Source organism: Arvicanthis niloticus, chromosome 1 (assembly GCF_011762505.2).
Source record: "Arvicanthis niloticus isolate mArvNil1 chromosome 1, mArvNil1.pat.X, whole genome shotgun sequence".
NCBI lineage: Eukaryota > Metazoa > Chordata > Mammalia > Rodentia > Muridae > Arvicanthis > Arvicanthis niloticus.
The window spans coordinates 165,278,240-165,291,228 of record NC_047658.1 but is presented as its reverse complement, the minus strand read 5'-3'; the positions used below and the strand labels follow the sequence as shown (position 1 = coordinate 165,291,228).

The following is a 12,989-nucleotide window of genomic DNA, read 5'->3' as shown; positions in this document are numbered from 1 at the left end:
AGTCATACTGGAGACTGTAAGGGCTTCAGTGGCCAGTGTTTTAAATGACTACCAGACAAAGAGGAAAGAAGCCAGTGTGTTTAGTTTGCTATGATCCGAGATCTAAGCCAAGTAGAAAAAAGAAGCATGAGAACTGCTCGCTTAAGGAGCCAGGAAAGAACCAAAAGTCTGAAGTCATGTGCACACTACCTTCAGGAACATGCAGTGACTTCCTAGACAGAAAGGCTTCCTATATTAAGAGAGTGTATGATTAGAAAGATGAACTGTGATGGCCTTTGTGTGTGAAACTGAGAATCTCAGTCTCCTTAAATCTTTCTTAGAATCAACAATATATTACCTAGGCTGGTTTTAAACTACTGGGTTCAAATGATCTAGAGGCCTTAACCTTTTAGTAGCTGGGATTACAGATTTGTGTCACCACACTCAAATATTTCTTGTTTTGTTGTTTTAAACCATAAACTTTTCTGCACAGGCAAATGTCATGGCTCATGAAGATTGAGAATCATAGAGCTTCAAAGCCCAGGTTCTGTCTTATTGTTTGTCCTTTGCTTTAATGGAGGAGTAACAGTTGTGATTGAGCTAAAGTTTTGCCCTTTATAAACTCCTACAATTTATAACTCAACACAGGCATCTCCATAAGAAAAGGGCTATTTTAATAATAATCACACAGTGCTCCAATAAGTCATGGGTAGCTGAGCTGTTACATAGTTTGGGCAGTGATGAAGTCAGTATAGCTTGAATTCTGGTTGGACCATGGCTGTGTAAAGTTGAATCAGACCTTTAGTAACCTTTGTAAACTTCACTATCTGGAGAAGGGGGAGTACACAGCAGTACCCAATCTGGAGTGTGAGCATTAAGAAAATTCATATAAAGCAATTCCCATTGCTAACAAAGAATATCTTCAGTAGTTATCTTTGCTACTGTTTATGTTATTATCATTATTATGTACTAATCACTGTCATTTTGTGTCCACTGACATTGCATTCTAAATTTTGATCAGGTACTGTAGGAGATGCTTCTCATCTGGTCCAGAGAATCTGTCTCCATCCAAACTTTAGGGCCTCCTGGATCTTCTGGGTTTCCCTTTTCTGTATTCTAAGTGTCCTGGGCTTGTCAATAAAGGTGTTCAGAGAAGGCACCATCACCTTTCAGTTGTGCTATGCTTTGGTTTTGTAGAGCAAACACACTATTAAATGTTTTGAGTCTTTTGTTAAATAAGTAGGTACTCAGTTTGCTCTAAACTATGATTATTATTCAGAAATTTAGACTTATCTTTATTTTTATCAGGTTTAAGCCGTTTTTTCCATACCAAGCCTTGCAAGGATTTGAAGAAGATGAAGAACTTATCCATATTCAACAATGGGTACTTACAGAAGGCCGGCTTAAAGTTACATTGTTAGAATGTAGCAGGTATGGTTTTTTTTCTCTTTACTTTATGCGGCTAAGAAAGTATGATAGAAATATATTAAGGACTGTTTATATTTATTCTGCTTTAATGTTAGTTTATGTTGTATTATTTTTACCTATAAATACCTTATACATAAATTTAATGCAAATAGTCATTTCTAGTTTGCAAAAATAAATCATATTTGGAAAGTCACTTGGAAGCAATTATTTTTGCAATAATTCCCAATTTTTTAGATGAATAGTGCTGTGCTGACATTCTTGCCTATTGGAGAGCATTCCTAGCATAGTAGTTTTATGAGTTATGATTATTAAAAATGCTCACTAAGTGGCTAAAGCAGACTGTGAACACTGCATTTGGAAATAGTCTTCCCTAGGCTCAGTATTTTACCACTACATTCCAAGCTGTGTTTATTTCTTGCCTAAATTAACAGACAGAATGACCTTTAAAATGCAATTCAGTCGTCACTCTCCTACTTAAAGCTCAGTGGCTTCTTCCCTTTTGCTCCCAGGATGGCATCCATTTCTTCGTCTGACCTATGAGTGTCTTTTTATTCAGCTTCTTTTTCCCTGCCTTCTGTTCAGTCCTTAACTCATAGAGCATCGGCTACACAGGCCTTCCTTCCTAAGAGAAGGTTTGACAAGATATCCTCCAAAAAGCCAGGTAGCAAATCCGGGCATGGTGATTTCCCCTAGTGTCTATCCTGTCTCCCAACTCTGCTGTGTACTGCAGAACCAGTCACAGGCAATGCATAAATGAACCGGCTTGGCTTTGACCTGAAACCTGGTCACTTTCAGTTAGGTTTTTTATGTGTAAGAAGTGGTATTTTGATTTTTTTTTAAACACTTAAAAATGTAAAATTGTTGGTAGCTCACATAAAACAGGCAATTGCCTAGATTTGGACCACAGCCTGCCACTTTTCTGCCTAGACATCTTAAAGGACAAGCTCCATCTGCCTTCTTGGCCCATACTGCCTCATGCTTTTGAAACCAGCCTGTCCTAGTACTCAAACTACCTCCTTAACACCTGCTTTGCGTTCTAAATCCAGTAGTACCCTGCCCTTAGACTACATTTCTCCATGACAGTTGATTATCCTGCTGACTACTTGTAACTTTTCATTTTCATTCCTAACTCATGATACAGAGACCTACTTGAGTAGTAGGGTTGTTAATACATTTGAGTCTTTGCCAATAGATAATTATAAGTATATTGATTTTTCTAATTCATTTTCTTAAATTTTGTGGTAACTAACAGTTATGATTCTTTTGTCAGAAAGTCTTGACAAGAGTCTTATTGAAAAAGAAAAGAGACCAAATATGCTGTTATGTCATAAAAGGAGCCATCATGTATAATAAAACAGAAACAGTAGGTATGAGGCTAGGTCTTTAGACAGAGAGTGACACTAGAAGGGTAACAAGAGAAGAACAATAAGAGTGCCCTTTAGAAGGCCCAGAAAATTGGAATTTTACAGTTTGGAAATAATATAAAGGTCTAACACCTTTCAAGATATTTTTTTTTTACCATAATTATTTAGTAGTATGAAAAAGGTTGTAATGAATAGAATATTCAACAGTTTTAAAAGAATGAAAGACAATTTAAAGTGTCTGTAGACCACTTGTACATAGGTGAAGTTGTTGGGTATTGCCTTGCTGTGATAAGCTGAAGTTTGCTGGAGTTGTAGTGTACACACACACACACCACACACACACTTTTACACTTTTTGAATGATACTTTAAAAACATGTCTACATTAATGTCATGTAAATAATTTACTGTTATTTTTTAGCTTAATATTTTTATAAATGTTACTAAGCTTTTAGAAATCTGACCTTGCATCAAGTTGAAAAACAAAACAAAAACTAGGACTGAAGAGACGGCTCTGAAGTTGGGACTTTGTACTTTCCCAGTGCTCCTGAGATTTGTTTCCAGTACTCTTACCAGGCAACTCAAACCTGCCTATATATATATTTTTAAAACTGTTCAGTTTGAAATAATGAAAAAGTTATGTGTCAATAGTTCTTAAACATTTTTTGCTGTTTATTTTGAAGTAATTTCAGATTTAAAAGCATGCATAAAGGTTTTTTTTAAACCAAATTAATGTTAAAAGGTTTTGAAGAGGCAGGCAGATTTCTGAGTTCGAGGCCAGCCTGGTCTATAGAGTGAGTTCCAAGACAGCCAGGGCTACACAGAGAAACTCTGTCTCGAAAAACCAAAAAAAAAAAAAAAAGAACTTTAATCCCAGCACTTGGGAGGCAGAGGCAGGCGGATTCCTGAGTTCGAGGCCAGCCTGGTCTACAGAGTGAGTTCCAGGACAGCCAAGACTACACAGAGAAACCCTGTCTCGAAAAAACGAAAGAAAAAAAAAAAAAGATTTTGAGTGTATTTTTCCAACGAAATAAATGACTTTTAAAGATATATATGTATATGTATATAGTGTATCAGTGTTTTGCTTGCACTATGTGTGTGCACCATGTGTGTGCCTGGTGCCTGCAGAAGTCAGAAGAGAGCATCTAATCCCTATGGAACCAGAGTCACAGATGGTTGTAGAACTCAGTGTAGTTATAATAAGAAGATAAATAACTCAAAAACAACTCTGTAGAGATCAATTTTTCCACACCAAACAAAACTTAATGAATTTCTTAGTTTATACTTATTTTTTTTAATTTAACTTATTTTTTAACTGACAAAATGTGTTTATTTTGTATAGCATGCTTTAAAATATGCATACATTATAAAGTTACAAAATCCAGGTAGTTATCATTTTCCTAAGGTTCATATATATTTTGATAAATTATACATGTTGATTAGAAAATGATTTTGGCTGTAATTTTAAGAGGGATCTATCATATTGTTATGTGAAAGACTTGGGTGTTGTAATGGATTTTTGAGGGGTTGATTTTATCAATCAGATACACTTTGAAAAACAAATTAAGAACATGACCAGTAAAGTGGGGGTCATAAAGTTTTGTTAATTGGGTTCTGTGCTCCAAAGCAGTACATTCAGGGTAGTCTGTGCTCATTGTAGGTGGGTGATGCTGATGTAGGTCACATCTTCACTGAGTCAGATTATTCTGTTCTAACCCTGTATTTTCTCAGCAGCTTTTAGGGTGTTGTTTTGTTTTATAGGGATCTAAAAATACATCTTTAGTTCTTGTTTTGTTCTTAGTGTTAAGTATAATACACAGAAATCCACAGGCATTGACATGCTCAACCCCACGTCACCTCCCTTCCCCCATTTATTTCCTGTGACTATAGCCTCTGACTTCTAGTTTCCCCAACAATTACAGTTTCTTACTGTCCGTATCACTTACCTTTCTTGTGGCTGTGGTAGGATGCCTAACAGAAGCAACTTAGGGAAGGATGGGCGCATTTTGGTTCACAGTTTGAGAGCACACTCTGTTACAGTGAGGAAGTATGGCATGGTGGTGGGCATGTGACGTTCTAACCACATTGCATCGACAGGAGGAACATGGGGAGAGAGGAACAAAACTGCTCAGCTCCTTTTCTTCTTGTCCAGGACCCTTGACCTATTGGTTGGTGCTGCCCATGTTTAGGGTGGGTTTTCCCTTATCAGTTAACCTAAACTAGGAACTCTTGCATAGGGGTAGCCAGAGGTTTGTTTCCATGTTGATTCTAAATCCTGTCAAATCTAACAAGATTAATAATAACAAATCTACTTGTCAGCTTGCCATTCAAGCACAACACTTTTAAGCTATAATCTTCCACTTCTGAACTACATAGGTTCCTGGTCGTCTGTGCAAATGTATTCAGTCCAATTTCAAAAGTCCCACTGGTCTTTAACACTTCGAACACTGTTAGATGTCCAAAGTCAAATTGTCTTCTGAGTGATTGCTAGTCAGGCAAAAAGATGTGAATTTTAATCCTCAGCAACCATGTAAAAGCTGGGCATAGATTCATGAACCTAAAACCCAGCATTGCAGGGTGGGGACAGGCAGATCCTGAAAGTTTGCTGGGTCCTTAGCTGAGCTTCAGGTTCAATAAGAAACTCTGTTTTTTCTGAGAGATGGAGATGGGGGGGGGGGGGGAGAACAAGAGAACGAGTGAGTGAGCAATAGAGGATACATCCATATTATCCTCCAGCTTTCACATGCATGCTCACATGTGTGCAGCACACACAAAAAGGGAGAATATATGAAAAACCCACACAGATTCACCAAGTCTCAAGTGCTAGACATGCTGGGTATTTCTTGCTTTGGTCAGATCATCTCTTAATCTGTTTCGGCTCCAAAGGGCTTGGGTAGTTCCATTGTTAGAGTTCTGCTACCTGTATACATACAGTTTCTCTTTTGGACCAGCTCTACTCCTTGCCTGCAGTTTTTCTCATCAGATGACATATGGCTCTGGCATTTCCAGTGTTCTGGAATGTACAATTTAGGCTTCCCCTTCATACCTTCAGGCAGTGTACTCTTGGCAGATATTCTAACTGCCACACATTGTCGTCTGGCCTCTGCAAGTCACCATGGTGCAAGTTTTATAACTCCCCACCCCCCTTAATTTTGCAACGTTCACATGGATCTGGGGAAACAGTTCCTTAAGCAGAGACCCCCTTTAGCTGTTTACCCCCTAAACTCTTTTCACACTAACTTATATCGACAGAGCCTTTGATGGGTGGACGCCTTTCTTCTTGTCCCAATTCAGAGCAATGTTTCTCTTTAATAGTGCTAGTAATAGTTAGTTACAGCTGGTTTTAAACCTGCCTTGTCTATAACTTTAAATTTACTCACTGTATTCTTTACTAAATTGCCTTTTTTTTTTTTTTTTTTTTTACAATCATAGATCCTCTGGTATGTCCAGTTCTAGTCTGTCCTCATAAAATTGTTCCTTTCCTTGCCTCTTCCCCCATTTTATACTTCACGACTCTCAACAGCATCCGCACTTTGATTCATTTGTTTAGTCTGGTAATAGATCTCATACGTTGCAGGCTTGCTTTATTATTATATAAATACAAAAACATACTACAAAGAGTCTAGAGTCATTTGCAATTCTCCTGGCACTATCCAAGCTTGAAGGTATGCTGTAAATGCTGCATTTATCAGTTCTTTCTGCTGGCTTTTGCACCATCTCCTTGTACATTCTTAAAACTTCAGATTGCTTCTGCTTATTCTGTGCCACTGTTTTTGTGTAGCTATAGTCCTGAACTAGGGTCAGGTTGGATGGTGCCTGAATTAGTCAGGATTCTCTAGAGTCACAGAACTTATGGAATGTCTCTCTATATTAAGAGAAATTATTGGTATAACTTAGAGTCTACAGTCTAACTAGCCCAACAATGGGCACCTGTGAATGGAAAGTCCAAGAACCTAGTAGTTGCTCAGTCCCATGAGGCTGAGTGTTTCAGCTGGTCTTCTGTATAAGCTGGAGTCCTGAAAAAGTAAGTTCTAATAGATGTGCTGGCAAGTAAGTGCAGTCAGGCGAAGAAGAGTGAACCTTCCTTTTTCCATTGTCCTTATTCTAGACTGTTCCAATTTAAAGGTGTGTGTACCACCATGCCTGGATTTGGAACTTGTTGTTATATTCCAGGCTAGCCTTGAATTTAGAAATTTGCTTGCCTTAGTCTCCTGGGAGTAAATTCGTTCAATCTCTGCTCCATTTTTGTCCCTGCATTTCTTTTAGACAGGAGCAATTTTGGATGGAAAGTTTTGTAGGTGGATTGGTATCCCCATCCCTCCACTTTGGGTCCTGTCTGACTACTGGAGGTAGTCTCTTCAAGTTCCATTTCCCAACTGTTGGGCATTTCCGCTAAGGTCACTTCATTGAGTCCTGGGAGCCTCCATCCCAGATCTCTGGGACTTTTTAGAGGTTTCCCACGCCCCCACCCTGGCAGCTGTATATTTCTGTTCATTCTCCCATAACCTCATGCCCTTATGCAGTCCATCTGTATTTTCTAGTTTTACTCTTTCCTAACTCCACGTAACCACTTATCAGAAAACAGAAGTATGCCAAATGTAGTTACAGATCCACTTAGGTTTAATTTGCAATTCATTAACCCCTCTTCTATATGAGCATGCCCACCTGACATTAGCCGAACAGTGGGTTTTGTAAAATTGGAACAAACAACAATACTGAAAAAAGCTGATAAGTTAATATCAAGTTACATTTTTAAAGTTTCTTTTTCCGTGTGTGTGTGTGTGTGTGTGTGTGTGTGTGTGTGTGTGTGTGTAGGTAGGTGTGTAGGTGTGTAGGCGAAGGAGGGAGGGAGGGAGAGAGGGGAAGGAGAGGAGAAAGGAGAGGAGACAAAAGAATTGGTACTTCATAGAGACCCAAAGAGGATGATAGATCCCCTAGAGCTGGAGTTACTTGATGTGGGTGCTGGAAAATTAACTTGGGTCCTCTGGAAGAGCAGCTAAGAGCAGTTAAGAGTACTGTTAACCCCTGAACCATTTCTCCAGCTCCAGGTTACTCTTCTGTAAAGGTTAAAGCAGAATGGATTTGCTTACTGTGCTGAGGTAGGTTGAAATCTCTTTTCAGGATAGATTGATCTGTTTGGGGCATCTATCCTTCTGTAAAGTTTCAAATTGATTATGTGACATTGTGTAAAGGCAGGGAGGTATGGTAGATTTTGGGTGTCTTCCTCTATTACTCCAACTTACTTAACCTGGAACTCATCAGTTCACCTAGAGCCAGCGAACCCCGAGGCTCCACCTGTCTCCCCTTCTCCCACCCCAGCACTTAGTGATATAGGCACATGCCTCAATCTCTGATTTCTATGTGAGTGATAGAAATCCAAACTCAAATTCTCTGTGCTTGTGTAGTAGGCAACTTACCATGGTCTTGTCTCTCTAGCCTGGGTGATGTGGATTTAACAGGCGTGACTCCATTTTGGTTTAATAGTCTTTTCTTTTGGGGTCCTACTGTAAAGGAACTCAGTTCAAAACAGTAGCTTCCTATAATGATTCTGCTTTTGTCTATAAATTTACTTATTCTAAAAATTTAATGTGAGTGGAGTTATGTGTTCATTTGTAACTGGTTTTTTTGACTCAGCAACCATTCATATTTCACCCATATTGCAGAATGTTCTAGTAAGTACTTCATTTTGTTGTCAAATAATACTCCTCTGGAGCAGAATTGCTAAGACATACTTTATATTTTAACTTTTTAAGCAACTGGCAAACTATTCTTTAAAGTGACTGTACCATTTTACATCCTGATAGTAATGCATGAAAACCCCAATTTCTCCGTAGCCCTTAAAAAGGTTCTTTGTAAAAATTGTAAGACAGTCTAGTGAGTGGGCATGAAGTGGTTTGGGTTTGTATTAGTCTCAGGTTAGTAACAAGTGCAGCCATGTGCATGTGGTGCCCATGGAAGTCAGAGAGGCCTTGATCCTTCCCAGTTGCAGTTACAAATAGTTTTAAGCCTCTGTGTGAGTGTTGGGAACCGAACCCAGGTCTTCTGCAAGAGCAGTGAATGGACTTAATTTCTGATCCATCTCTCCAGCCCCTTTTGCCTGTTTAAAAATTGTGTTATTTTATGTTTTATTGTTATATTGTAACTTTTTCTTCCTCCTAAATATTTGGCTTTTATCAAATACATTTGAAAATACTTTCTTTCATTCTGAGAAATGTTTCATGTGATGGTACCCTTTAAAATATAAAAGTAATTAATTCTTTTGGGGTTTTTGTTTGTTTTATCCCTGTGCTAGGACCTATCTCAGGACCTGTACCAGTTAGACAAGTGCTCTGCCACTGAGCTAGAGGCCAGCTTATTGTGGGTCTAATTTTATAAGTCTAATTTTTCTTTTGGTACTTAATCATAATAAAGTATAATTTAGTCTAGGGCAAGATTTAATTTTTTTCTTTGAGTTTTGTAGGGTTTGTTTTTTCATAACTCACATTTAATATGACTGCTTTGAGTTAATTTTTTGTTACGCATTGTGTTATTTTTAAAACATTTTGCAGTCACTATGAAAAATGTAGAATGATTTCTGGAAGAATTTCTAAGAGCTCTGCTTTCTGGTTTTTGACTCTTGATCTGATCTTTAGCACACCTGCCTGGAGTCTGCATCTCCAGCTGATACAGAGTTTCTCTGCTTGTTGGGGAAGCCTGAGGCAGTTCAGTCCCTGAGCAGATGAGGGCAGTAGTGCTTTAGTGAATGAGAATTTGTACTATTCTAAAAACAGCATTTTAAAGTTATAGATTTTCTTAATGTGTTTAACCTGTCTTCTTTTTGGTGATAGGTTATTAGGCACTAAGTTTAAAGTCTTTTTAAAGATTCTTTAATATTTAGATTTAGGGACTTTCTTTCTCTACCCTCATAAATGATGAGGATCATAATTATCAGTTTATGATTCCAGTTCATAAAATGTAAATATGATCTGGGGATTAGTGTCTCCAAACTTAGGATATAATTTTCTCAAATTTCAATGGTGCATTTTTCCATTTCTCTTTTATTATTTCATTGCTACTTGTGCTCTTTAAATAGTGATGAAGTAATAGAGTAATACCTAATATGCTGGTACATGCTAAAACTATTAGCTTATTCTAGAGACAGACTGGCAGGTTTCAGTCTCATTATGGGGGTGGACAATATAGAAGTTAGACACATGGATAATACCCTTTCTTTCTTCAGTAATAAGAATTTTTATATCATCTCAGAATTAGACCTGATATTCTTTATAGAACTGAATATTAAGTAAACATGGATTAAGTGTTTCTGTTATTCTGTTATGGTTGTTTTCAACATAAGGAAAGACAGTCAGGAGAGATGGCTCAATGGTTAAGAGTACTGGCTGTTCTTTCAGAGGGCCTTGGTTTGATTCCCAATACCCACAACTATCTATAACTATACTTCCAGAGGATCTGATACCTTCTTGACACTAGACATGCACGTGGTACACAAGCATACAAGCAAAACATTCATACACATTTTTAAAGGAAAGAAATAACAAATATTGATTTCTTTTGTGTGTTTGTTTGTTTGTTTGTTTCCAAGACAGGGTTTCTCTGTGTAGCCCTGGCTGTCCTGGAACTCACTCTGTAAACCAGGCTGGCCTCGAACTCAGAAATCCGCCTGCCTCTGCCTCCCAAGTGCTGGGATTAAAGGCGTGTGCCACCACTGCCTGGCAATATTGAACATTTATTGTTTTGTTTTACCACCGTGGTCATAAGTATTTTATGTATATTGTCTTCTAATTTTAAATAATACTTCCTGAAAAGTAAGTAACGCTGTTTTTTTTTTTTTCCCCTAAAGTTTCCAGAGAGGGAGACATTAGGAAAGTAAAAATTTAACTAAGCTCACATTAGGTAGTGAAGTCAATATGTGTGGTCATATTCAATGGCAGTATTCTGCATATTACATTTTACAGAAATGATATATCTATATGCATCACTCTGCAACTTGTTTTTGTTTTAAATTCAACAGTATTTTAAAAATCTCCTTCTTGATTATTACTGTATAGAGAAATTTGGCCAATTGTTTTACCTCATGAGTATATAGTTTATTTAACTGGGCTATGAAAACTGGCTGCCTAGGAAACCTCTAACTTGAGCCTTACTTGGCTTTTCCACTAGAGGGTGTAACAAATGTTTCTTTTTTGTTACTGCTATTAAATATAATGTGTTTACTTCTCTTTATAATTATCAGAGGGAAATATTTATTGCATATAATTGATATAGTACCCTTTCTGTTCTGTCTTTTTTTTTTTTTTTTTGCAGGTTATTCATTTTTGGATCCTATGACAGAGAAGCAAATGTTCATTGTACACTTGAGCTGAGCAGTGGTGTTTGGGAAGAAAAACAAAGGAGTTCTATTAAGACGGTAAAATGCAGTTTTATATTTATATAAGATTTATTCTATAAGTATGTGTTTATTAGTATTTCTGTATTTCTAGGTTTATTGATGGTCATAAGTAAACAGTTATTATGTTTTTTGCTAACAGAGCAGCATCAGTAATAAAATAGATCACCTGGAACTGGTAATGAGTAGACTGCATAAGAAGCAGTCTGTTCTGCTTCCTTTTCAAAATGTCAACATTGTTTCAGTTAAGGAATCAGAGGTTATAATTTATGCATGTGTGCAGGTGCACATGTGTGAGCCCACATGTAAAAAGCCAGAGCTCTGTGTAATTTCTTAGATGTCATTTTTTCCCTTAGATAGTCTCTCACTGGCCTGGAGCTCACCAAGTAGGTTAGATTGGGTGGTCAGCCAGCCCAGAAATCCACCTGTCTTTTCTCCTTTCTAGTGCTACCATGCTTGACTTAAAAAAAGACCAAAACAAAGAAACATGGGTTCAGGGAAGTCTAACTTAGATTCCTCATGCTGAAAAGGCAAACACTTTATTGACTGAGCTATCATCCCAGCCCCTAGAAGGCATTAATTTTCCTGAGTGCTTCAGATGCTTGTGGATCCACATGTTTGCTTACTCAGCAGGATTTTATCAAGAGTTACTTTTGCTGGGCACGGATTCTGATGATGGAGAAACAGTTCAAGATAGAAGGATACTGTTCCTGTGGGACTAGTGTCAGCTTGAAGTGTGGTGTGGTAGAAGACTGGTGTGAAGGAGAAGAAGCTGTCAATAAACCTGAAAAGTGAGGACAGCTATTCCTGGAGCTTGACAGCTACTACTCTGAAGAAAGCAAAATGAAAGTTGTGAAAATGATGCTCTTAGACCTTATTGACTATTGGGCCCATCTTTAAATTTAAAGCGGGTAGCATAAGATTTTCTTGGAAGAAATGGAATAATTTTGACCTGAGTGGGAAATAGAAACGAAGTTAAACTGACAGAGGAGGATGGCTGACTCACAGAACTAGTTCCTTCATGTGTCTCTGTGTGTGTCGCTATGAGGTGCCTTTCTCCGACACCCACCACCTTATGTTTTGAGACAGGGAATCTCATTGAACCTGGAGTTCCTGTTTTGGTTATGCTAGTAGGCCAGGGACTCTAAAGGATCTGACTCTCCGGGTTCCATCCTACCCCACCTCCAACCCCTGCCACTGGGGTTAGAGATTAGCATTGATATGCCCACCATTCATTTAAGTTGCTTTTCTTTCTTCAGACAGTTTCACTGTGTTGCCCTGGCTAGCCTGGAACCCATTAATAGACAGGCTAGCTTGAACTCAGAGATCTGCCTGCCTCTGCCTCCCAAGTGGCTGGGATTAAAGGTGTGTGTTACCACTCTCAGCCAGCTATGCATAGCATTTATGTGGATGCTGGGACCCTAAACTCAATTCGTTATGCCTGTATAGTTAATCCAATTAGCTATCTCTCTAGGCCAAAGTAGGTAGGTAGGCAGATAAAGTTCTCTCTCTCTCTCTCTCTCTCTCTCTCTCTCTCTCTCTCTCTCTCCCTCCCTCCCTCCTTCCCTCCCTCTCTCCCTTTCTCTCCCTCTCTCTCCCTCTCTCCCTCTCTCCCTCTCCCTCCCTCCCTCCCTCCCTTCCTTCCTCCTTCACTCCCTTTTCTCTTTCTTTCTTCCTGGTTGTTATTCCTATACCAACTTTACGTTTACATTTTCAATCAATTTGAAGTAGCTTCTCCAGGGAATGAAATAACCAGTTTTAGAGTTTGTGCCAAAATGCATAACTCTATGAAAAAGATTATTGTTTTGTCTGGTTAAATTTTGGCTTCACTTTG

General features: G+C 38.3%; 1 protein-coding gene across 1 annotated transcript in view; it reads left to right on the top strand.

Moving 5' to 3' along the window:
* Pdzd8 (PDZ domain containing 8) overlaps positions 1–12,989 on the top strand; it is a 59,133-nt gene that overhangs the window by 19,747 nt on the left and 26,397 nt on the right. The window contains exons 2-3 of the mRNA XM_034494903.2: positions 1,288–1,410; positions 11,074–11,176. Coding sequence (XP_034350794.1) covers positions 1,288–1,410; positions 11,074–11,176 — 226 coding nt within the window. The remainder of the gene's footprint in view (positions 1–1,287; positions 1,411–11,073; positions 11,177–12,989) is intronic.